Below are 26,295 nucleotides of genomic sequence, written 5' to 3' on the forward strand. Positions count from 1 at the left end.
CCAAATTAAAGCCACACCACCCCCAGAGTCTAAACCAGCAAAATCCATTTATCCAGGCAACTTGGATCCAAATTAACCCACCAGGGCTGAGCTGAGGCCCTTTAAAGCCACTGCCTGTATGTACTTTGGAACATGCTTATTGTTCTTATTTACTGTATGTTCCTGCAGGAGACTTTGCACTCTTCCTAGCTATGATATTAGCAGTTCTAAGGCCAGAGATATGCAATGGCTTGAATTCCTATATTATATCGAGCCAATTATCAAGGCCAGCACTGAAAGAACAAAGTTTGGCCCACTGCTGTGAACAAAATTAAAACAGCAGGTTCTCCTTACTCCTCTCACACAGGAGACTCTTTATTACCTATCTGCCTTCTGATGAACAAGACAACTGAGAGAGGTCACAGGCTTTTCACCAAGTCAGGAAACGTATGCTGGGACTTTTAACCATGTCTGTGGCATGGAAAAAAACCAAACCTCACTCCCCCCACAACACCTTCACACCGAAGCTGAATGCAAACAAAAGAATCTCAGCAATGTTGAATGAATCCTACAGGGATTCTCTTACCTGCCTATGCTTTGCTTAGTGTAACTGGGGACCATTTGGAAAAGTTGTAATTTTTTGTTTCATCTGGATTTAGCACCACTTCCCACTACCAACATTCACTAATTTATATTTTTTGTGAGTTTCCCTTTGCTCGGACAACACATAAAGAAAAAAACCCCTCTCTCTTCTGTTCATAATTCATTTCATTTTCTATAGGTCCCGATCTAAAGACCAGTTTTCTCCCCTTGTCTTTGGGCTGCACGTGTTACTAAGATTTATTTGGAATTAAACAAGGACAGTGCTGTCAGTGAAATGGAAAAAAAGTACAGGAACCTCTACTGATACTACATTTAGAAAAAAAAAAAAAAAGTCTTTTAAATAGGTGCAGAAACAAATGTAACTGGACCTCTTTAACTGAGCTGGTCTTATCATCAACTGAGAACCTGGAGAGTATCACCAGACTGAAATCAAAGCCTCATCCCTGTACGCCATCGCCAGCTTCTTGATGGGTACATGATGAACACCACAGCTGTGAACTGTTGCCAAAGCTCAGGGAACATTTCAGTGCTACTTTTAACGCTCTGGGTTTACAGCAGCGAGAAACCTGTGCGTTCAGTGTGATGCTGCTGTTGACAGTCAGCCACAGCCTGTGTCACCCAGTGACATGAGGACACCACTGTCGAGCATGGACCACAAACCAGAGGAACTCACAGCCCCTCTGTCAGGCAGACACGGCAAGCAGGACCTTGCCCCCACCTGCAAAGTTGAAAGCAGAGTCATGCAGGCACAGACATGTTCAGAGGGGGAAACAAAAGCCCAAGCACATGTACTGGCACTGCTAAAACGTCAGCTGCAATTTAAAAGTAGCTCAAGCACAAAACGTCTGTGGGGTTCTCATTTAGAACTCAGGTTTCTATAGCAGTCAATAAATTTAAAACAGCCAAACCGATAACTGCTCATAAAAACTGAAGGAATGTTGTATAAGGAGAAGGATCCTGTTCACTGCATTTTGAAAACAGCTTGGGAAAAGATCAAGAAAAAGTTTTAGAAGCTTAAGATAAAGGAGCCAGGTAAACAACAACAAAAACAGCAAATCAGTCCCCCCTTTTTTTTTTTTAAACAACAAAAAGTTAAAAAGGGACAAACACAAGTTTACTCCAATTTACCTCAGATACCTGAAACGGCATACAAAATAGGAAGAAAGTGGGAAGCAGCAATTGTCAATCATTCTAATTTAAGGTCAGATGCAGCAACTTTTCTGCATCAGTTACAGTGATTCTGCCTGCAACCTTGCTATCCAACACAGTAACAAGGTGTTGCTGAAACATTAACCTACAGTGAAGTCCCCCAGTGAATGAGACATTGCGAGTAATTTCCCACTTTATCTCATTTTCTTTATTTAAGTAAAATCTCTCCTACCATGGTAGGGGAGGCCAAACTTTCCCCGAGCACAGGTAAGCCAACAAAACAAACTGCATCAGGGAGGAACAAGCTCTAAAGAGCACTGAATTAATTTGCCACTGAGGTTTTTACTGTAATTAAAATCACAAAGCTGCCACATGACATTAAACATAGCTGACCTTTCTGGTTTACTTATTTATTATTGATAAATATCCCAATGTATGCATTTGCAGAATACCTGCATTTTGGTTTGTCTTCTCAGTGAGGTAACTACACAGCAATCGAGAGCCCTTGTCCTATGTGGTACACAGATGGCATTTAGATCCAATGATCCTGTCATCCCTCTTGAACCTGGTCACCTTCTGGCCTGGATCTGGCACCAGCTCCTGGCTCCAGAGGAGTCCAGGACTCCAAGACCTACATCTCCATCACAACAGATATACTGGTATCTCAGCAGGTGCTGCTGGCCACAAGGGGCCTCTTCCAATACATGTCCTTAATGCCAACACAGTGCCAGTGCTTCTCCTCCAAATTCACTCATCCCACTCTGCTTTATCAAGAATTTAATCAGGAAAGCAATATTCCACCAGCTTGTGTAAATTAAGGCACAGTTACCCAAATCATGTTTAGAAAAACAACAAGAACATCCATCTGCAGACCAGGTTTTCTGTCTTACTTCACTCAGGTTCAGCTACTTCTCCTGCTTGTGCATCATCACACCACATACAACTTCATTCTTCTTCATTTTACAGACCTTTCCCGCCTCATGGCTCTACTGACACCCATTCACTGGGCCACTAAATTCCCCTGCAGGAAATGCCTTCTTCCGTTGCCTAAGGCAAGAACAACCAAACCTTCTGGAACCAGTGAACCGTATTACTGCTCTCTTTTATGCAAGTTCTTCCTCAGAAATGGCTCCTTTTGGAAACAGCCAAATGACAAAACAAAACAAATGAAAAAGAAGGGTGATCAACAGCTTTTTTAAATTTTAAATCCACTTGTGTCCACAAAACAGAACTTACTGGCTTGAAGAACCCGTGTTTTGCCATGGTTTCAAGTGGACCAACACCATAAAGAGACTGTGAAAAAAATGCAGAAGTCAGCCTGGGAAGTCCACAAAGAAGCTCCACCAGCATCATGTGAGGCTTCCAGCCTAATGGCAAGAAAACAATGGCTGCACAAGAGTTAAATCCTCCTGCCCAGATAGAGATGCTCAAGGGTTGAGTTTCTAAGGGAACTGTGAACCCACCTCACCTTTGAAAGGCCCAGGAGTCTGGCCCTCAGAGAGCTGCAGGGAAGCCTTGGGAACACAGCAACTTACAGTACTCAATCCTGCCATGAGGAGCAGGATGCAGCTGAACAGAAGATGGCACAGCCGGAGCAGGAGTCCTTCTGCTGCCTTCCTTACGCCCTTTGCGAGCAGCAGCCTCAAGTCTAACAGGAACATCACCTCAGCCTTTCATACCATCAAATCTAACAAAACATTTCCTTCCAAGCAATACCAGAGACAAAAGTTATCTTAAGCCATTACTATCTCATGATCCCCTACACTGTCTGACCTTGAGGTCCAGAATGAATTCCTCTCCATGAGGATCTGAAGTGAGGAGACAGAATAGACTGTTTCCCCTTCTCACTGACGTCAATGCCAATGCACCAGATTAACCTGGCCCCAAACTCTGGCTAGTTTTTCTGTCGCTCTTGGAGGGACATGGTATCAGATTCCTCCTAAGGATCTGATCAAAGCTGTTTTTCCTGGATCAAGCCAGACCCTTTCCAAAGTTCACATTCTCCGTCTCCAACAAAGAAGGGGACGCAGCCGTACTGGCTTCTGTTCGTGTTTGTTCATCTTTGGAAAAGGAGAAATGGCCCCACAGTCTGTTTTCAGCTCAGAGGGCGGAAGAGCTCTTCCACGTGGTTCACAACTGCAGAAAGTCACCTACCTGTGGATTTCTACACAGTATTGTGAAAATTTCTTGCAACACTCAGTCACAACAGCTTTAAAAAGTACACTGCACACTTCCCTTCAAGAAGTAAATGTCTTTAAAGTAATTTCTTTACACAGCCCCTCTCAGTTTAGTACCTGGTCCTCATAATCATTATTTCTGCTTGCAACATTTCAGAAATTAATTTTTCTGTAACAGTTTCTATGCAGGGGGGACAACATCAACACACAAAAATCCTAAATGATTTTCACAAGGTCACACAAGAAGCCTGTGGCAGAGCAGGGTACTTAACTCAGGTTCCCTCAAGGATAAGGCTAGCATTGGTGGGTGGTTGTTCTCAGGTAACCCAGAGACAGCTAAAAAGGACACTTGGTGTCCTTTTGCCATCTGATTCTTGGGTCAAAACCCCAAAAAGTAACATAATCATTGTATAGTACAAGTGGGAAAGTGAGAAAAAAGCCTACAACCACCAACAACCCAAACCCAAACCAGCCTTCATGTCTTGCCCACTGTCAGCCAAGTGGGCCAACCCTACTCTCAGACACCCCTGTACAAGGTGCCAGAGAAAATCTAAAATGGGAGCCAAAAGCAAAGCAGTATTAGTTTACTGACAGAACTCAACCAATAGACATATCAGGCAAAAGTCCTCAGCTGGGGAAGCATGCTGTTCTGCTGGTGCATGTTCTGCTTTTCCAGTACAAGGGAGAAAAGAGCAGGAAGACATTTCCTCCTTGCTGAATACCAGAGCCTATCCCAGTTCCAGAGCTGAGCTGCTCCAAACCAGACCAACACCCGATAAAGCAGCATAAGGTGGCACTCTGCAGGAGAAGGGTTTTCCACATAACACATAACAGCAAGAATGTTGTTTGCATTCAGTGCTGCAGTCTGGGGCAAGTAAGTAAGTCCCCAGCTCGCTTCCCTCCCCACTGTGCAGGCTGGGAGCAACTGTTGTGGTGTGGGCCTTCTCCTGTACCACCTGAGGCCCCATATGCAGAGGCTGGTCCCAGCCCCAAGTGCTAAGGGAAAACTGCCCTCATGCAGGGCCCTGCACAGCCAAGAGGAACTGGGTTTGCTGAACAAGCAGCTATTCAATATTTTGTTTTCTCCTCATTGTTCAACATGTGGCCTCAAGCCAAGCCCTGCTCTGAATACAGAACTGGTGGTTTCCTTACAGGCTTTTTGACAGGCTCACCAAGAGCAGTGGCTGGGCAGTTCACAAGCACATTTATTGTCAAACATCCTCCCTTTCCAAACTGGAAGCTAAGAAACAGGGGAATCAGAGTTGCAACTTCCTGTCCCTCCAAGTACCTCCGTGAAGACCCCCAAGGACCTGGTTTTCTGGGCCACTTTAGATGTTCTTAGCACAGCTCCTGCTGGTGCCTCTTGTGGCTATGCATCATCAGCACTTCCACAGCTCACATCCCAGGTTCATATCTTGGAATAAAAATCACTGTACGAGGAATAGACTGTCTCCTGTAACAAGCTGGGCTGAAAGGGACTTGCTGAATGTACACTGGGCTGCTGAGAGCAGACAAGAGTGAAGTGAGTTCTCCAGTGTGCTATTCACTGCTCCATTCTGCCTTCTAACTTCGCCACAAGTGAGCAAATGTCCTACAGAAACCACTTCCTTCCCTTCCCAGCCCACACTTCGCCATATCAGAAGGGGCTTGTGCACACAGATCAGACACAAAGCCTGATGTGCGTTCACTTGGGGAGGTACCTTAACCACTTCAGGAGTCCTCCTCCCTTGGACATGCAGCAGACAACATCTTCTACAACAATTTAGAACTTGGACAAATTCAGGTAGATTCTCACAGGTCAGGAGAAAGTATATTCTTTGCCTTAATCAAGGCATGTGTCCTGTCTGTAACTCATGATGCAAGGGAGTTTGAGCTTCTTGTAGACAGATTCTTGACTTTTTTTTTTTTTAATACATTGACAAAACCATGTATTTCATGACCTGGTGAGGAGAAATATGAGGAGGCTTCACCATGGCACCTCCAAGCTTCCCCATGAACAAGGAAGAGCATGACACAGAATGAGGGCAGCAAAATACAGACACTTCTTCACACTAATGTCAGGTATGCATTGTCCCCCAGGTCTCTCCCAAGTGGGAAGGACAATCTCCCTACACAATCATCATAAACAGATCATTCAAAGCAAAATGAGTTCCTGACATAGGATGAAGCACTTGCTTCATCCATCCTCTGCCAACACCTTAATATCTCTGCTAACAAAATTTTTGCTGTCCATTATTCAAGTGTATTAAAAAGCAGGGTAAGGTCTAACACTGCAGAAAGCTCCATGTGGTCCCTGTCCTGCTGACTTCCAGCAGGCTCTATGAGTCTCACTGCATGGTCAGGGACTCGGTCTCTGCCATGGCCACACCAGAACCAGTGTCAAAGCTGCTGGTACCTGCATGGCAGAGAGATCACAGTGGTTCACAGAAAGAGAATAAAGACACAGGATGCAATTTTCAACTCTACTTGGAAAACTTAGGATCCTAAGTCTCATCTTCTTTCAAACAGTCACAAACTCCAAAACATCTATTCTGCTTCCTGAAAACAGGATTAGAAAAGTGTGCACATTACCCCAATGTACAGATGGTGGGAACCATATAATGTACAGATGGTAGGACCCATGTAGGTCATCTGACGTGCCCAGATCTTGCAGCCTTACAGCAGCAGACTCAGGAAACGATCCAAAGACCCAGCATGCCAGCCCTTTGCCCTGTACCACGCTTCTTCCCACACATAACATTACCCTTTTGAGGAAGATGGTCATTTCCAGAAATAGCCTTAGCAATGTCCTCTGCAGTGCAGCAGTCTGTTTGAGGAGCATGTACTTCTCTGCAACACACATCTTCTGCCCTAAAGAAACTGCCTTCAGATGCACTGGGGAAAATGAGGCTTTTTGTGTAAACACCACCTGACTGAAACACACTTTGTTTGAAAAGGAACTGATGGCATTTGTATGGCTGTGGGCCAGGCCAGACTTTCTTCACTTCTATTTGGACTTATTAGTTATCTCTCATGTTACAGCTATACTGCTGCAACACTGTGTCTGGAGATGAAGGCAGGGGAAACACACTGGAAAACAGGAAAATACATTAACATTACTGTTAGCTACACATTGTACAAGGGAAACTGAGGCACAAAGATTTACAGTCTCACAGACTGTAAGAAAAGCAGGAAGAGAACCCAAATGTCCTGTCGTCTGGGGTTATGTCCTGTCAACAGAGACATGTTCATCCAGCACCTGGGAGATCCGTGAAAAAGGAAGGCTGAGGAAAATGGAAGAGTTCCAATTTCTCCTGCTCTTACAGTTCTGGCTCACAAGCAGCAGCAACTAATATGAAGGCAGTGAGGTGGCTACTTCCCACAGTTCCCAGATGGCCAAACTACTCGTGAAGCAGTTCATGAACTGCTGCAGTTTGTAGCCTGTTAGAGGCAAACTAGAACTGGTGCCACGTTACCTTACCATGCCAACACATTCCTTACAGCTGCCCAAGCACCTGGACAATGACCACTGGAGTAATAGTCTCAACAGCAATCCTAATGTCATTTGTCCCTTCCCATAACTTCTCCCTTATTGATGGTGTAACAGATGGAAGGAGATAAATGAAAAGCCTTCGGAAAACAATCAACTATTTTATGCAGAGGAACTTTAATCAAAACTGAGGCAAAAGAACTGCTCTCAGTCCACATGCCTGCTCGTCACAGAGCAAGCAGCAAAGCATAAACAAGTAATTAAGACAATGTTGGAAATCATCTAGGCTACTTCAAACTGGATTCATAAAGCAACAGAACTGAAGTGAAATCACTTCTATATCACAGAATGAAAAGAATGAAAGTACAGTAGGGAGCATAGAAAAGAGAGATGGGAATATATCCAGCAGGATGGAAAAAGCAGGCCTGTTCCCTCTGAGCTGATCAACAAGGCAGTGTCTCATAGAGAAGAGATCCAGGCAAAGGCCAGCCAAGTGCACAGCCCCAGAGAACCACAACCTCTGATCAAGAGAGCCCAAAATAAGTCAACAAAAACAAATCCTATCTTTGTTGGTTCAAAGGAGGTAGGGAATAGAAGCCAACACACTCGAGAGGAGAACAAATAGAAGCCAGTCTTTGAATTTGGGCAGAAGTTTGTCAGGGGGGATCAGGAGATGATGAACAGCAGGAACTCCAACAAGCAAGACAATTAACTCAGCAGCAGGACATTGACTGGTCTGTTTGGGTCAGAAAGAGAAATGGATTTGAAAGCTCAATCAGCAGTGAGAAAGGAAAGTCAGTCTTACCTACAAACGGGGGAGCAGATGGAAACAACACTACAGGTGACAACCGATTCACTACCAAGCAAAGGACCAGGTCAGGTTAAGCAAAACCATGAAGGATAAACTCCTGCATGTGTTATGGATGAGGCATTACACAGAGAAGATATAAAAAGGGTATAAATGCGGCAAGAGGGGAAAACCCCAAAACATCTGACAGGAATACTACTTAAACCAGAGAATTGCTGGTACACTGAATATAATGAGAAGAGAAAATGAGAGGAACAGATGACGAGGTTTGCCCCAAATATCCTCCCCACCATGCCAGGACACCAAATTTCTCTAGGAGCTGGGGCTAACAACCTTCACATTTCAAAAGACCTTATGAGCTGAAATCTGAAGTTTCTTATCATCTCAAGAGCACTGTGATCAGTGATGCAAATCAGCCCATGGCAGCTGCAGCAGAGCTCCACCTGGGCACAGTGCTGCAACATCAACAGCATGAGCCCTGACTAACCCCACTGCTGCAAAATAGCACACTCCTGTAAGGATTCCCCCAAATCTGGGAGGACAAAGGGACCACGACTGTTCAGCCATAGATAGCGGCACTTCATGGCACACAGCTGCTGCAGCAGTGTATTACAGCTGAGCTGCAGGTAACACCAACAGCTGGGCCTACTTCTAGCTTACACAAAGGCCCCTTTGCACAACTTGAGTAGTCTAAAAAGATCAAAAATTACATTCTACACCTACTAAAGGTATCAAAGTCAGATAGGTATTCAGCTCAGAATCATGGGTTTAGCATAGACTCCCTGTCACACAGATCTCCCAGTGCATGGCTATATTACTAATACACAAAGGAAAACAGGAACTGCAGCTCTGCAGGATCATCTCCCTTGGAGGGCTATAAAATAAACAGTGACAAAGAGGAACACAGTGGGTTCCCCCATGGAAACTGCTACATCAGCTCTAGCACTTTTGGAGGCCTCATCCCTCACCAGGGAGTGGGGTTTATGCTTCTCATGCCATTTGCTGGGTTCACCCTCACTTTCTGTGTTTTCCCTGATAACCTGCCAGTTGTACTGCAAAGCCAAGCATCACTGAGAAGACACTGCATACAAAAGCTCACCTCCATGGGGTATTTTTTTTTATTTCCCAAATCGTGGCAGGACCTCGGCTTCTGATGTAGAACAGTAGAGACGAGGAGAGGCACAATGTAGTGCCAGCAGGTTCAGAAACCCCAGCATCACCAGGACTTGCTTGTCTACACCTGCAGATTGCACTGGGGCAAATTACAACTAATGGGCAGATTGGATGTGCTGAAGCCAAACAGAGTTATCCAAGAACAGTCATACCTGCCAGCCTGCTCCGACCACCTGTATGCCAGTACAAACCTGCCAAGATGGTAGGATTTGAACATGGGGTGATCTGCCTCTCGTGCACATACCAGCAATCCAGTTTCCTAGTCTAACAAACTGTCATTATGCCTTCCCAAAAAGAAGTCATGCACATACCTAACTATACTCAATATTGTTGGCCAGTCTCCCTCAACACCTCTAACAGAGAAACAATCCTTAACAGCTCAGCCTTGTTCAGTTTTCTTTTCTTAAAAAATTAACTAGCATGTTCATGTATCCTCTCTACAAGGGAAGCAAGACCCTGTTTCCAAGTATTTCTAGAGAAAATTTCAACAGCAGCATGAAGATTCCAGATAGCAATTACACTGTTTGTACATTATCAAAGTGAGGCGTAACTCAAAACACATTACAGCAAATCTCATCCATTCTCTGTTTTACACGTGTGGATTTGTACTCTACGAAGCAAAGCCAAGTCCTGAGCCATGAATAGAGCTCCCCGGCACTATAAGGCTTGAGGCAGAAAGCAGCCTCTCTCCCCACCATATTACACAAGGGCCAGATTCTAACCCACCTACACACAGCCAGTCAAACTTAGCTCCCACTAGCTGTGGAGTAAGGTGTGATCCAGTGCGAGATGATTAAAAAAAAAAAATCCCCAAAACCAAACAACTCACAAGCAAATAAACAAAGTATCATCCAGAAACTGACAGAGCCTAGGAAGCAGGACAGTTGTCAACAAAAAGTCTCAGAGACCAGTTCTCCGGGACGTGAAGAAAGGGGTAGAGGCTTTGTGCAGGAAAGTAGACCAAGACAAGCTGACACTGCATTTTGCTCTTTCTGGAATTTCTTACACAAGACAGGCAAACCACTCAGCCACCTGCACACCCTCTCCCCCAATAAAATCATAATTACAGCACTGTCCTAACTCCAGAGGCTGTAGGAAGGACTGAAAATTGCCAGGTACTCAGTCAGCAGCACAACGAGGGGGTGGGGGGAGGAGGGAGGGAACCTCCTTTGACAGAAGAAATATAATATATTAAAACTGTGCAGTGTTCACCAACCCCCCTACTCCTCCCCTGCACAGCGAGGTACAGCTGCACAGCACTGCTGTTGTGGTAAATCAGGCTTTCTAGTGCACCAGACAGCCAAGGCTGACTTGCAGCTACACATGCCACATCCTTTCAGCTTCTGTGAACCTGTGCTTCAGTTTGTGAACCTGTGCTGCATGAAGCCACTGCCTAAGGCACACGAGGTACCTAATGCAAACCCACCCACCTGCCCCCCACTCCTTGCTCAGGGACACTCCGAGCAAATTAAGGTTAAAGTCAAGAATGCCTGAGGGTTTCAATGGTGCAGCCCCCATATCTGCCCTCAAAAGACAGTTTCAAAGGATGTGAGAGTAGAGGGCAACACAGAAGGTTCAGCACAAAAGCAAGTGATGAGATTTAGAAGCATACGGAAGAAGTTTCAAAGGGGGCAGAGGAGAGTGCAACGACAGAGAACATGAGGAGCTGCATCAGCAGAATACTCAGAAGGGCAAAGCAACCCAGGCACCCAGATTTTCAAGACACCATGTCCAAAATGCCTCACCATACTCATTACAGCTGCTGACTCCAAGCTCTGCAGGCAACCTGCTACCAGACTGTAGACGTCTGAAAGGCCCTTGGGAAGTGGTCTCAGACACAAGGGAGGACAATGGGAAGAGAGGAAAATGAAAGGAAAAAGAAACTGGACAGAGACCAAACCCTCCTCCATGGAACTGAGCAATAGATTCTTTGAGTGCCCTTAACAACATGGGCCTCCTGGGAGAGCTGAGGGCTCCTAGTGCTGCTGGGAGGGTGCTTGGCATTTCCCCAGGATCAGACCAAAAAATAACAGGCTTTTCTACATGCCTGAGAGCCTAAATAAAAACAAAACACAAATGACGACTTAATATTGTAACGTAATTTCAGATTTCATTATAAATCTTAACTTCATTAAACTGATGGTATTTTGGGGGAAAAAAAATCATTTAGCATCCCTGCTGTTTATTTTATATCCTGCTGATACAATGATTTAAACTGATTAAAAAGTCCTTTCAATTATTTTCCAAAATGTATAAATATCAAACCAGGCTAATCCTAACTAACTATAATGACCTTTTCAAATAATTAGGTCTATTAGAGCAGTTTCCAGTGACATTGAATTCAAGTTAATGTACCCACAGAACGGTACTCCCAGTATACTTAACTTCTCTAGCAAGTTTTAAGAATTCAGCTTCAGTCTCAGAAACATCTTCAGAAGAAACTGACATTAAATAAGTGATACTACATGCTGTAACAAATCTCGGCTTATTTTTCATCCCATTCCAAAAACCAGAAGATACTTTTGTCAAGAGCAAATTAAAATAGAGGCAAAATTAAATTCTAATTTAATACAGGTTGGTTAATTGATTGGCTTGGTTTTTTGCTTTTAGCTATGTGTTAAGCAGGGGTTTTTTAAAGAAAACCTTCCCTTGTTATTATGAATGCCAAGTCACAATGACTTTGATTCTCCACATATTTTCCAAAGGTGTGTAATTTTCTATACCTGAATTTCCCTGACCAAAGCAAAACTGTATTTTTAAATATATTCAGGTTTTAAGTCACAGTATGCAACACCAGGGCTTTCAAATGCCCATGCAAAACACTACACATACATGTAGGTAACAAGGATTGCAGAGGGGAACTCCTTTGCAGCAATCTCCATGCTGTTGGTTGTACAACTGAGACAAGCAAAGGAAAAGAGAACCTGAGCCACAACATCCTTGTTTAAAAATGCAGCATCTGAATTAGAAATCGTGAAGCAATGTTTTCCCTCTTATCTGCACACCCTTGTTTGGGGTAGAAAAGAACTACTTTGCTGGGACTGGGAGACCATCATAGTTCTGTAAGAATAAGATTTGCTCCACCATTGCCATCCAGAGTTGGGCTGCCCCTTCCTCAGAACTTTCTGGGTGTTTGTGCCATGACAGCACAGAGCCTGTCGGGAGGAAATGGCTGTCATGTCTGGGCTGCAAATGATGAAGTGAAATACTTGGATTTAAACTATGAATCAAAAGAGCATCTAGGCTCTGTAAATACCCTGCACCACAAAATCATGGATTATTCGGTTCAATAAAGACCAGCAACAGTGTACACATGCCAATTTGTAAAATGTATAAATAAAGAAAAAAAAAAAAGATACCAACAGTGCTTTGCCAAGCTTGCTCGAGAAACATTTTTACAGGAGGCTGTTAAATGACAAGATCTGCATGAGATCTAAATGCATAATTTCTCTACACTAATTAAACATTTTGAGACAAAAGCAATCCAAGAAAATCTCTTGTCCACGCATGAAATGTAAGTTTTGTTCCTCATCAAGGACTTGATATATAATTCAAAGTCCATTTCAACTCAACCAGGCAGAACTTACTGAATTGCTCCTTTGATTTTAACAGGAAGGGATGATACAGAGCCTTCCTTAAACAAGGCTGATGCTATACTCAGCATCACACAAAAGACACTGCAGTGAATTTGGAGGCACCCTAAACTTCACAGTTGTCACTTTCCAGCACTTCAGCCATCTGGAAGGCCTGCCATCTCCTACAGCACATGCAAGCTGCTACGACTTGTGCTATAAGAAACTTCTATTTCCAACCGTGCATGTAAGGTCTGAGCTCCCCAAAAGACCCATTCTGGTCTCTGCCTCGAGCAGACCTGACACTGGTCACTCCCTGAGGCTGAAACCAGCACAGGAGGCAACACTCTGGATAACACACTCACTCCAAAGATTCAATTTGGTCTCAGTATTGCTTGTATAAAGAAGGTGTGAAATAAGACTAGAAAGTGTCTTTTCTGCTTCTCTGTTGCCTTTCCCCCCACATCAACACATTCAGCTGTCAGGCTCGAGGGCCCCATGGGCTGGTGTCAGCACAGAGCTGCCCCAGGAGAGCTGTGCCTGGGGCTCTGTGCTGGCAGGGCCTGCTGAGCACCCCGGCCCCAGGGACAGGGAGTACTTTGCATCCCTCTCCAGCCTACAGGCTGCTGGATTCAGTGCTAAGGAGTTCCTGAGGGGGATGTGCTTCCAGTCCTCCTCTGGAGAAGGGCAGGTTGCCATGACAAAGGCCTTTGAGACAAAGAGGTGTGGGATGGAAAAATAGTATGTGGGAAACCTAGAGGGAAAAATACAGACCTCAATTCAGCATTTGCCATCATTTTCCAACACAAAGTCAAAAGATTGGGGACTTTGGTTCATGATAAACAGTAAAGGGCTACAACTACCTTGAAACCAGGAGAGACTGGATGAAGTAGGGAAGCAAATACAAACATTCAGCATACAAAGAGCTCAAGATATGCTGATCCTGATGAAGAAAACTTTCCCACAGCAAGGTGTCCTAACATCACTTCAAACAACCTTTATTATCAAATGCTGTCGAAGCAGAATCTCTGCAAGCAAAGGCACCTTTCCCTTAGGCCTTTACGGGTCCTTCCCAATGGCCTTAAGAAAGCTTTAATCACCTGAGCCACCTGCCACCATTTTATGGATTGCATGGGCCTTGCTGCAGTAAAAGCAAGCTTGCAAATGCCTTTTCAAAACCATACTTTACATTTCTAAAGTTTCTCTATCCCAGAAGGTCTCAACAAGGTCTAAACAATTCTAGAGAAGGGAGCAAACAAAAATAAGAACAAGAATGAGAGGGAAGAGGCAGATCCAACCAAAGCACCAAGTGGTAATCTTAATCCTGTTGCCTCTTCTAGATTTAAAAAACATAGAGTTCTACAATTACCAAGCTATCAAAAACTGGGAAATCCCACTGCCCTGTAAGGCAGAGTGAAAGACAGCTTCATTTTCCTGAACTGAATTTTTAACATGTTGTACATAGCAGCCAGTCATCTCCCTCTCTCCCATTTGTTGTAGGGGATCCATTTCAAAACATTTCCTAGCTTCGAATCATGCCTGTCATTACAATCCCAAAGCACCCAGGCTGCACACATGCTATCCCTTAAAAGCAGTGACTTTGTTGGAAAGATATCAGCTGTATATAATAGGAATAGCTATTGCATTCCTCCTCCCTAAACCCTATAGACAGATTCCCTTATCCCCCCTTCCCTCTGCAGCACCTGAGCCTTGGCACAGCGTCAGCTGGCTGTGTCACTTCAGACACAGCTCCCCTGTGTCCCCTTTGCTCTCAGCACTGTGGATCCAGAATGGATGCTGTACTTGTGTGTCCCAGCTCTGAATTCCCCTGTGTTCAGATTCTTCTCATTTTCCCCAGAGAGTAAGTTTCTCTCCACTGCCTCCAGCTTTCTTCTCCAGCTTCCCCCTCCCTGCCAGCCCTGTCCCCCGTGCTGCCCTGCCCACCTCATACCTGTTGGCAAGACTTGCGATGCCGCCACTGCCGCTGTGTTTCCTTGCCCGGCTCAGCCTCCGCGTGGGCTTTGGGTCTTGTAGTCCAGGGCTTGGAACTGAGGGGAAGGTCGAGGCATAGCCATGTTCGCACTCTGCAAGAAAATCAACAGGCAGGGCATTTAAAAAAAAAAAAAGAAAAAAAGAAAAAAGTCAGCAGGCAGGACTCAGCACTAACCCGTTGGCCTAGCTGGGGAGGACCTTAACCACAACAAACTCAGGGAAATGACTGATGATATATTCACAGGGAAGTGGACTGGGAGGTGGAGAAAAGGGGGAAGGTGTCTTTTCTCTGCCAAACCTGGAGAAAAGACACCACCACTCAAGCACTGAAAACATCAAAAAAACCCCCATGACAGTCCAGAGAGTACCTTATCTCCCTCCTCCTGCCCAAGCTATCTGAACCGAGCAAACCAGGTATATTTCACTGTGCCATCGACGTCTCTGCTGAGCCAGAGCCAGCCACCACCATTCTTCCGGCCCAGTGGAAAACTTTCACACCAATCTCCCCTTTTCTTTCCAGAAATCGCATCCACCTCAATCTCCCCCACTCTGCAAAAACATTCCACCTCATCCACCACCTCCAAGAGGACCCGTCAGTCTTATCCCTCATCCAACCCTTCCCTGCTGGGGATTTAGCAGCATTCGACCAGCAAAACACTCGCTCCGATCCCTATTCCGGGGTCACTCTCCCCCCTCCGTGGGGATCCGACCCCAACCCTATTCCCCTCACGGAGCGCTGTCACCCAGCACCCATCCTCCCCCCATTACCTCTCTCCCTTCGCTCCAGATACTCGGCCGCCTCCAGCAGCCGCTGGATGTTGATCATCTGGACCTGCTCCATGGCCGGGGGGCTCCGCCGCCCCGGGCCGCCCTCCGCCCCCACGCTCCCGGCTCCCCCGATGGAGACGGGGGCGGCTGCGGCGGGGAGGCGCCGGGGATCGCCGTCTCTGCCCAGTGCCCGGGCCTCGTCACACCGTCCCGGGGGGGCGGCTCTCCTGGGAGGGCGAGGGGTGGCAAGGGGAACACGCGAGGAAATGCCGGAGGAAGGACCCGCTCCGGGATGCTCCCGCCCGGGGCGGCAGCGCGGAGAGCGCTATCCCTGACCCTGCCCCGTGCCCACCGCCCGCCCCGGGCTCTGCCCCCGCCGCCAGCCCAGATTTACCCCCAGCCCCGGCCCCGGCCCCGCCGGGATCCCACCCCCCGGGCCGCTCCGGCCAGGCAGCCCCGCGGCGGGACCGGCCCCTCCGGCCGCCGCCCCGCCCGCCGCCGCGCAGCACTTTGTTTACCTCTGCCCGGCGCTCACGGCGGGCGGGGCGGAGCGGGGCGGAGCGGGGCGGGCTGGGAAATGCAGTTCCCGGGAGCACCCAGGGACCGGCGGAGCGTGTGGGGGCATCGACACGCACATGAACCTCCCGGGGTGATGGCTGTGTGCCCTCACGCCTCAGGTGAGGGCTCCGCGCCCACCCAGACCCCGAGGTGGTGGTGGTGGTGGTGGTCTGAGGTCAGAGAGTCACAGAATGGGGCAGGTTGGAAGAGGCCAACCTGGTGGGGCATCTGGTCCAACCTCCCTGCTCAAGCAGGGTTATCCTACAGCACGTGGCACAGGATTGTGTCCAGATGGTTCTGAAATATCTCCAGAGTTGGAGACTTCACCACCTCTCTGGGCAACCTGTTCCGGTGCACAGTCACCCACACAGTCAAGAAGTTCTTCCTCATATTCAGGTGAACTTCCTGTGCGTCAGTTTCTGCCCATTGCCTCTTGCCCTATAGCCACCGAGAAGAGTCCAGCTCCATTCTCTTCACATTCTCCCTTAAATACATGGATGAGGTCCCATTTCAATCATCTCTTCTCGAGGTTGAACAGACCCAGCTCCCTTAGCCTTGCCTCGTAAGATAGATGCTCCAGGCCCTTAATCAACTTTGTAGCCCTTTGCTGAAGCTGCTCCAGGAGCTCCATGTCTCTCTTGTACTGAAGAGCCCAGAACTGGACACAGCACTCCAGGTGATGGCTCCATGCCCACCCAGGCGCTGAGGAGGTGGTGGTTTGCCCTGTCCTCCCTCCCTTCCTCACTGCCAACTTGCAGTTCCCAGTGTACCAGAGCCACACATGGTTCACATTCTGTATGCCCAGCGGTAAACGGTGGCTTCCTCCTGGGCCACCACCACCTGGAGAAGCCATCAGTGGGCAGCAGCCGCTGGCACACCACAGCAGCCTGCAGGCCAGAGCTTCACACTCTACCAACAAACTGGGGGCAAGGCAGCAGTTGCCTAGAGTGCACGACTTCAGCAGCCACTTCATCCCTCTCCTACAAACACCCAGGCTTTCCACACGTGGAACTGCCTATGGCAAGGATGAAGCAGAGAGGCTACAAAAGATAAAACTGCATGTTCCACAGGGTGGGAGCTTTCCACATCTTACCTGTGGAGATGTAACTAAAGACAAGGTGCTAGGCTCAGGGAATTCCCACCTGGAGTGGCTGAAACAGTGTTTCTGATGGGAGGCTGAGGAGCAAGACCCATTTTTAAGTGTGAACACAGCCCTTTGAGAGCACAGACAAGCGATACCACAGGCAGCAATCTCACTCCACTTGAAGCAGCACATTAACAAGTAACAACAGTGACCATCTCAACATTTTAATGAATTCTGTCACACTTACACTTGCCAATATGGTCACTCTTTTCAGCATTTTAATAACATATTTACATCCTGATTTTCATACAGGTACAAATCCTCAGATCAATTCTGGGACTGAATTTTACCAACTTCAACATTAGCTGTAATGGAGCTTAAAAAGCTGTTAACATTTAATTGTATGATATCAGTCTCCAAAATATTTTACTTACTCAAAAAGGACATGATCAGAGAACATTCAAAATTAGAATCAGAACATTCATAGTAAAAATCCGAGTCTCAAACTGATCCCGACTTAGAAACCCTCCAAAGACTGTTTTGTAGTTTTAACTGGGATTATTTTCATGGGCCTGAACCTTTAGGCCATGACTGATTACATTTGCAAGCATTCCTCATCAGAATGGGAGATGGAGAAGTACCTTGAAAAAAAACCCAGAAAAGCAGAGATTGTCAATTAATGATGTGTGCAAGGGCTTTAGGCAGAGCACAAACTATCAGGAGACTCATGATGAAGTTGCAGGAGTTGGGCAGCATTCAACTTGAGAAGGCCTGAAAAAAGTGGATTCAGGGTAGCTAACTTTTCTTTAAACACATTTCGCTGATTCACCATTTCTGAGGTTTCCTCAGAAAACTGCAGGCTTGCAGCTGATGGAGGTAAAAATAATACCACTATTCAGTTCTTACACAGACCTTTTCATCTCTGAATCTCTAGGGGTTGGTTTGTTTTGTTTCTCTTAAGATGGGATAGTTGAGGAATAAAGGAAGCCAGGACACCTCCAGGGACATACCTCTGTCTTCTGCTCTGTGGGAAAGCCAGCCCCAGCCCTCACTTGGACTCCCAGCCCCAGCCTCTACTCACGTACCTACACCCAGCCAGACCACAGCACGTGTAAAGACTGGCTTTTGTCTGGGGAAGAACTCAGGGAAGGAAGTACTCTCTCTCCCCATCTCTTGTTTCTACACTGGAAACTGCCCATAGAGCAGACTGTTAAAAGCACATGGAAAATTCCAAATTTAAGCAGTCTTTGGGACTACTTATATGATCTTGGACTAGTGAAAAGGACACAGGTGCACAGACCTCCCTGCAACAGTGAAGTTAACACAAGAGCATTTCTGGGCTCTAGCTGTGCTGCCTCTAACCTGCTTTCAAAACCACAGAGCCATTTGCCTCTCAGGATTAGCAATGCTAAACATTAAAAATAACCAAACCCCACAACTCCAACTCCCAAACTCACAATGAAGCCCCACAATCACTGCAAAACAGGCTGTTGTCAGCATCCACTGCCACTAGCTTTTCTGATGGCACATTTGGAGATATGTAGTGCCACTCTAGGGATTACATAGGGAAAGCCATGGGTGGAAAACGTAGGGGTAGGTTAGAAGCATATCCAAGTGTCAGCCTCATGAAGTTCTATATACAAAATAACAGTGTGAAGGAGGGAGACCCTGATACACACGGCGAATTAAAACAGCTCTGAAATGAAGCAACGGTAGGATCAGTTCTGCGTGAAATGATGTAGGATCAGCTCTTGCATTTACACTTCAGCTCAGCTTCCAAGTCTTTGTTTCTGAAGTAAACAATGTCCAATTAGAAAAAAAAATGTATGAAACAAAGACAAATTTGAGAATAAACTGTGAGACATCTTCCCAAAGAAAGAGCCCCAAAGAGGAGGCAAGCCAGCCGTGCAGCCACAGCAGACCTGCAAAATCTTTCAGTTGCCATCCCAAGTGCTCGTGTGGGCAGGTCAGCCTGCAAAATGCCAGAGCTGTATGTGACAGAAACAAAAGTGGGTGGAAAGTGAATAGCATGAAGAGGCCCAATGCTATTCAACTGCTGACCAAAAAGCCCCCAAAGTCAGATTTTAAATGTGGTGGAGCAATCCACAGGCAACAAGGGGGAGGAGTTAAGGGAAGAGTATTTTAGGGGAGAATGAGATCATTTAATTTAGTGGCTCCGAATGATCTGTAAGTACAGTTTTCTGATTATAAGTGCTTGCTGCTTGGCATCCCTTCTGGCAGCTGTGATTCACTTTCATTGTGTGTTCTGCTGCTTCGCCCTTTAGAAAGGGGCTTTTTACATTTTATTAAATGGCACTTCGGCAACCCTCCATTTCCAGCCTTAATAATGGATTTGTTAATCTCCCTGATAGCCTTTCCCTCCTCCTTAGCAATAATTTAAATATCCAAGAAGAAATCTGCAGTGCAGAAATCAATTAATATTTACATCTGAAATGCTGCTGTACTATTTTCATCAAGTACAACAGATGTGATCTGTTTTTTACCAACATCGTCATCACTTGCATTAAACTAACATCTTCCATCAGGGAAATTTTCTAAGAGCTTTCCAGAAAGTAATGTTTTAGGCTTCTCAAAACTGAAATGATTTTAGCTATTTTCTTTCCACTCTGCAGGAAGGGAAACTGAGGTATAAGCAGCATAATTGCTCATATGAAGACACACCCTAAGCCAGAGGTAGAACAGGAACACGTCTCATGAATCAAGATGCCCAACCCTCCGCTTTGAACACAAACCTTAGAAATAACACAATGCTTTGCTTTGGAAGTTATTTTCAATAAGGGCAATCCCTTTGGCTGAACTGCCTTGTTTCCCATCCCTCCGTTGGCTTTTCCTAAAACCCTCCTATCCCCATCTCTTTGCACCCTCTGAGAAGAACATAAAGATGGCAACAGTCACAAGAGCTTCCTTTACCCACCTTCACAAAAACCCTGCAAGCCCTTAATATTGTTTTCAAAGCCTTGAAACCTAACAATCCTGCAATCAAGGCATGAACAGAAATCACCAGTAGAATCCATTTTCTGGCGCTCTCAAAGCAGTGCAAAGATTCACTGATTCCCCAAATTTCTGGGGACAGCAGATCCATAAAATTCCTGCTTCTCAAGTGAGGGGAACAACATCTGAATATCCCACCTATCAGCACATAGTGTTAACAACCAGGTCTCTATTCTTATAATGGCTCAGCATCAGAGGACTTGCAGCAGTGGACTGGAGACATCCCAAGTCCCACCTACTCAATACCCTTCCAAGGCTCGCAATACCTTCACTAATGGCCCCACACTGCCTATAGGATGTGGCCTCATTTCTCATCTGGGAGCTTCCTTCTTTCACAAGGCATCAGATAATCCCTTTCAGCACTCCCACTGGTATCTGGAACCCATCCACCAGTGAGGATAGACATTGCTCAGAAACAAACCACCTGGATATCCAAGAGTTTGGACAGGAATAAAGCGCACGCTGTATTTCTCACTCAGATTCAAAGATTAAGCTCTGCCAATCAATAAAGTAAAAGCCACAGGTCTACTGGCTCTTGGGTTACTTGCTCCTTCTCTCCAGGAGATGTGTGGCTGTTTTCAGACCTGTGTTGTGCCCCAATTTATACTGAGTCAGTGACTCACTCTGTGACTTGATTCAGTCACTTAACTGATCCAGCTGCAAAATTAAGGGGGCTTCCCATAAGAAAAAAATATATCATACACAGGATGGAGTCTTTTAGCTAAATAAGAAGGTAGGGTTCTTCAGCCAGTGGCAGAAGGTGCTTCTCTGCTGGCTCTCAGGATGCTCTGCTGACATGGGATATGATCAGTTCTCAGCAGCACTTCTGGCACAATCCCATGGTTTTACCTCTGCCCTATCATTTCTCCTGCTGTGGCTTCCTTCTGAATTTTAAGCTGAGGTCCAAACAGCCTGAGTCAAAATAACCCAACCTGGAAGTGGCTAAAACATGAATCACCGTGGCCAGGTCATGAACTAGGAGGAATGAAAGGGGTTTATTGTGAGCTGGATGAAAAATATATAAATAAAGGGGCCCTGTACTGCTCCATATATCACATCACTGTGAGATCCAAGACCATCTACACTGACCTTGAGCCACGTGTTCAGCTCTCATTAATTCAATGGGAGCGCTGCACATAGACCAAAGGCAGTCTCAGCTTCTTCTGCCCTCCACTAATTAGAGGTTTCTGATATTTCTTTGGCTTGTCAAAAAATGACCCTAAACAGCACATAAACAATGGAAGAAGCCACATGATGAAGATACCGTTGACTCACCCTCGAGGTTCAGTTTTCCTCTCCTTTAGAGAGAATTATTCAGGAGCAAAAGACAAATCTAAGGTCACCCATTTGTTATTCCTGGTCAGAAGATCAATAAACATAGCCAGCACTTGAAGCAGACCTAGCTGTCTCCTGCGAGGGGCTAAAGTCTACCGTCCCATGCATGCACATCTCTATTAGACTTGTGAACTTGTCACCCCTGTTACAGTGAGTTGATTGCCTTCATGCTTTTGGAAGAGGATATGGCAACACAGGTCTGTATCTGTAGTGAGATCAGTATGTATTACACACCATGTCTATTACAGATAAGTCATCACACCCCAAGGATTCATCACATGTTTACGCAACTACTATTGACAAAAACGTGAGTCTACACACACAAAGGGGTGGCTTGGCACGTACTAAACTTCAGCTGAGTTTACTCCAGATCCCTCTAAAAACATCTTCAAACTCCAGCATTTCAGCTGCTACGTTTCCAGCCATGCTTATTCATGAAGTAGCATTTGCAGAGGTTACAGATACACCAACAGAGCTGCCCTGAGCACAACTTTCATTTCTGAAAACAGCCACTGCAATTTTTTTCATGTGACGTTTCTATTCCTTAGATACCAGGCTTAAATTTCTAGAAACAGGTCATTTGGAAACCCATACATGTCAGCTGGCAAGGTGTGTTGGGATTGGGTTTTGTGGTCTCGCCATGAGAACTGCAGCAAGCAGGCAGGCAGCACTGTTACTTATTTCCAGAGGTTCAAGTGGAAAAATAATTCAGTTATATTTCAGTAGCTAAAATACTCCATTTTTTCCAAGGAGTCTGATACTCTAATCTTCCCTGTCACCATACTGTAATACAAGTAATTTTTATTCCAATTTTTTAAAAAGGTAAGCAAATACCACAAGGGTGGTTTCACTGCTGGTGCTGAAAGGCCACTCCTGAAGCACAGCCTTCCCTGCCATAGCCCTGACAGTACATCCCACCCTGCTCCATGGCTCTCTGCCTGGCGGTTCTGTTTCCATGCCATCCAGACAACCTATGGCCCCTATGCTACTATTCACCACCAGGATGATGGGACATGGAACCTATAAATGTAAAAAAAAAAATCATAATCATCTCCTTATTTCTCCCTGGGCATCAAGCTGGCAGGAAATTCCTGCCTTATCTGAAAGTCTTGCCCTAGACATGAAAATCTCTGCTGCCCGCCTTGCACTACTGACCTGCAAGCAGGGGTGGGAAACTGGTGTGGCTTTGGGGGCTGAAAAGGGCTGAAAAGCTCCTCTACCACCAGAAGGTGTGACATGCACACTCTGGGATATACAAGAGTTTGGATCCACAAGAGATGACGTTGTGTCCTTCTCTCAGGGGACCCCTCTACGAAAGAGTATCCACTCTTGCTGGCGACAGTGTCTTGAAAAGGTGAATAACCTGGCACAGCAAGCAAAGGCCTGGAAGAACAAATGAGGACACGGAAAAGAACTACAGGGAAAACCACTTGAGCTCAACCAGTCATAACAACCCTTCCTGAAGTTCCTTCCTTTGGCTGCTGAAGCCCTTCAGCTTCCATGCATCTGTGATGCTGATCCCAACCAGCATCCTGCTGCTTTACCCAGCTCTGTTCCTGTCACCCATCCTGGCCAGGAGGAGACAAACATCTACCTGTCACCTCTATTTTTTTAAGACTGCATTTCCTTGGGGCAGGGCACTGTCACTCCCCTGTGTGTACAGCACCTGGCACAACAGGGCTGTGACTCAGCCACCTTCCTGATGGGAGTAACACCAAAATAGCTCATTACAGCCCTGCGTAACACCGTGGTCAAATGACCTGGGCATCCTGCAGGAAGCAGGTGAGCACCAAGTCTGACTGCAACCAAATTTGGCAGTCTCCATCACCAAACTTTTTTGAGCCAGTCTCCCCTGTTATTGCTAATTGCTAGGTCAGAGGCTGTAGTGAGGAGTGACCAGCCATTGCCAAGGTCTCTGCCAGGCTGCCAGAACAGGCTGCACTGAGCAATCACTCCTGCGCTGGCAGATGAAAGGGCACAGCATTCTCGTGGTGCAATAACCTGAGCTCCGCATGCAAATCTCCTCCCAGCAAGGCAATGTATATACGTTAGGATACAACCCTCCCGCTTCTGCAGCTGTTCCTTAGTTTAGACAGGGCCAGTAACGCTCAGAGATTGTTTTCCAATCCCAGCAGCATTTTTCTTTGTTTGGGAGCAACACGTAAAAGCTGCCTGCTTTATGATGATCACGTTCTGAACAGCACGTTCGATAGCTGAACCTTCGGTTAAATGGGACTTTTCAACCTAAAATGTCCTAATTGCAAATTAAAATACTGAAAGGTTTTGCAGAATTGCCTAACAAAAATGATGATTTTCAGTATTATGACCATGATGATCACTAATGAAATGGTGAAAACAAGTGCTCAGGAATGGATTTGTTTGGATGCAAACACCTCTTTTCAAAATCTGGCAATAAAAAATGCTGTATCCTTCTGTCCTGCTCATTTTCCAGTTCCAAACAAGGAACTGCATAATATGATGCATTTTTTAAATGGAACATATAAAAGATCAGACACTACCCATCTCAACAGCAAGAAAAATTCTATCCTCCCCTCCCCTGAAAAAAACCCCATGATTTTGTCACAACAAGAGAAAAACAACAAACCCAAACCAGTGGTCTCACACTCGATTTCCAAACCAGGGGTGCTACTGTTTTCACATGCAAACCCAATTCTGGCTGGTGTCTCCTGTCATTTCCTTGCTCGCAGCTGCTGGCCGCGGTGCAGCTCAGCTCCTCAGACACTTGGCTTTGCAGATTCATTACGAAACAACAATGAGCACATGAGGAAAAAAATCCTACCCTGATAATAATTCAACTTTCAAAAACAGAAAAGCAGCCTGGATTTGTTCCGGGCGAGCAAAGAACAAGGGCTTTCGGCTGCAGCTTTAGCGGCAGAGCAGCTTCTCCGCAGTGGAATCCCTTTCCCTGGAAGCCTGCGTGCACGCAGCTGCTCCCGCAGAACAAGGGCACCCTATATCGTCACCTGCACGGGACCTATAGCTGCCATAGGGGATGAGCGGCGAGGGGAGGGTGATGGAGCGATGGAGACACGCGGTGAGGGACTCGTTGATCCCTTTGTAAACTTAAACGGAAAAGAAAACGCAGCACACGCTCCACGAAGAGGAGGAAAAACGGGGGGGAAAAAACGCCCAAGAAACCTAAAAACATAAAACCGGGGAGGACAGAGGAAAAATCAAAGAGTAAAAAAACTGAATTAAAAAAAAAGTAGAAAATTAAAAAAAAAATATCAAAATAAAGCCTAAAACAAAGAATAACAGAGAATCCTGATGCAAACAAGGGCAGGCCGGCGGTGGCGGAGCGGAGCCCAGGGTTCCCGGCGGGTTCCGCATGTAGCACCCCCTGGCCCGCAGATCCCCGAGCCCTCGGGCCGAGCCCCCCCCGCACCGGCCCCGCGCCCCCCCGCACGGCCCCGCTCCGCTCGGCAACGCGTGACGTCACACGGGGGACCCCGGCGCCGCTCATTGGCCGAGGGGGTCGCGCGGCCCCGCCCCCGGAGCGGCGACGGCCAATGAGCGCGGCGCGCTGGCTCCATGTGCGAGCCATGTGTCCACCCGCGGGGGCGGGGCGGGCGCCGCGGGTGTGCGGGGAGTGCGGACTGAGCGCTCCGCCGGGCTCCGCGCCCGCGCCCCGCTCCGCCACGGGACACGGCCGCCCCTTTGTTCATAATGCCCTTGTTGCCCGCGGTGCCGCCGCTCCCAGCAGCCCGCGGCTCCGCTCGGCGAGCCCGCTCCGCGGGGGAAAAGCCGCAGGCTACGCGCACCCCCGCTCCGCGCCCGCGGAGCGGGAGGCTAGCGGCGCCGCTGGCCAGCACCCCGCAGCCGGCGCTAGCCCTGCCCTGCACTGCTGTGCCCTGCCCTCCCCTCCCCGCCGGCTACCTGGCGAGCGCTGCCACTTGCCTACGTGACTCTGCCCATGCCCCGGCGGGGGGAGCGGGGACGTGTCATCGCCTCCTCCCCCGCCGCTCCGGCTCCGCCACCGGCCCCGTGTCCGCGCGGGGGCCGTCGCCCCCCCGGTCCCTCTCGGTGCCCCCGCCGAGCCCGCTCTCCCCGAGAAGCGGCGATGCGCCCCCCCTCCGCGCGCCGTCCCGCTCCGCTCTCCATCCCAAACTTTCCCCCCGGGCCCCGTGTCCCCAGTGACGGGGGGGGTCGCACGCACGTCTCTGCCGCGGGGGGTGCAGGCCGGCCCTTTGTCACTGCGCTCCCGGCCCCTGCAGCCAGCCCAAAGTTTGGGTTATTATTTTTCCTTCCCCTTGATTGCCTCCCCCCCACTCCCGCGCCGCGGTCACGGCCGCCAGCCCGCACTTACTTTTATTCTCCTTCTCGATCCGCTCCAGGTAGCTGGCGGCCTCCAGCAGCACCTGCACGTTGTACAGGAAGGTGTCCATGCCTGCCGCGGGGCTCGTGTTGCAGATGTCCCCGAGGGGGCACCGGGCCCCGCCGGCCGCCCCCTCGCCCCGCGGCTCCCTCCGCGGCCGGCCGCGCTTGCCCATCGCCCCGTCGCCTCCCCGTCCGTCTGTCCGTCCGTCCGTCCGCCCGCCCGTGTGCCGGCGAGCCCGGCGGCCGCCGCGGTCCCAGCGCTGCCGCCGCTGTGTCGC

The 26,295-nt window shown here is 47.5% G+C and overlaps 1 protein-coding gene across 2 annotated transcripts in view; it reads right to left on the bottom strand.

Annotated features, from left to right (window-relative positions):
* MXI1 (MAX interactor 1, dimerization protein) overlaps positions 1–26,281 on the bottom strand; it is a 57,212-nt gene extending 30,931 nt beyond the window's left edge. Inside the window, exons 1-2 of one of the 2 annotated variants that reach the window (XM_051800470.1) lie at positions 26,007–26,281; positions 14,882–15,014 (exon numbers count right to left, since the gene is read on the bottom strand). In XM_051800470.1, coding sequence (XP_051656430.1) covers positions 14,882–15,014; positions 26,007–26,190 — 317 coding nt within the window. In that variant the 5' untranslated portion in view covers positions 26,191–26,281. Of the gene's footprint in view, positions 1–14,881; positions 15,015–15,690; positions 16,102–26,006 lie in introns of those variants that run through there. The other variant, XM_051800472.1, reaches the window with a different exon arrangement.
* Positions 26,282–26,295: the final 14 nt, after the last annotated feature.

The sequence above is a fragment of the Manacus candei genome, unplaced genomic scaffold, assembly GCF_025592945.1.
Source record: "Manacus candei isolate 608988 ecotype Guabito, Panama unplaced genomic scaffold, ASM2559294v1 h1tg000050l, whole genome shotgun sequence".
Lineage (NCBI taxonomy): Eukaryota > Metazoa > Chordata > Aves > Passeriformes > Pipridae > Manacus > Manacus candei.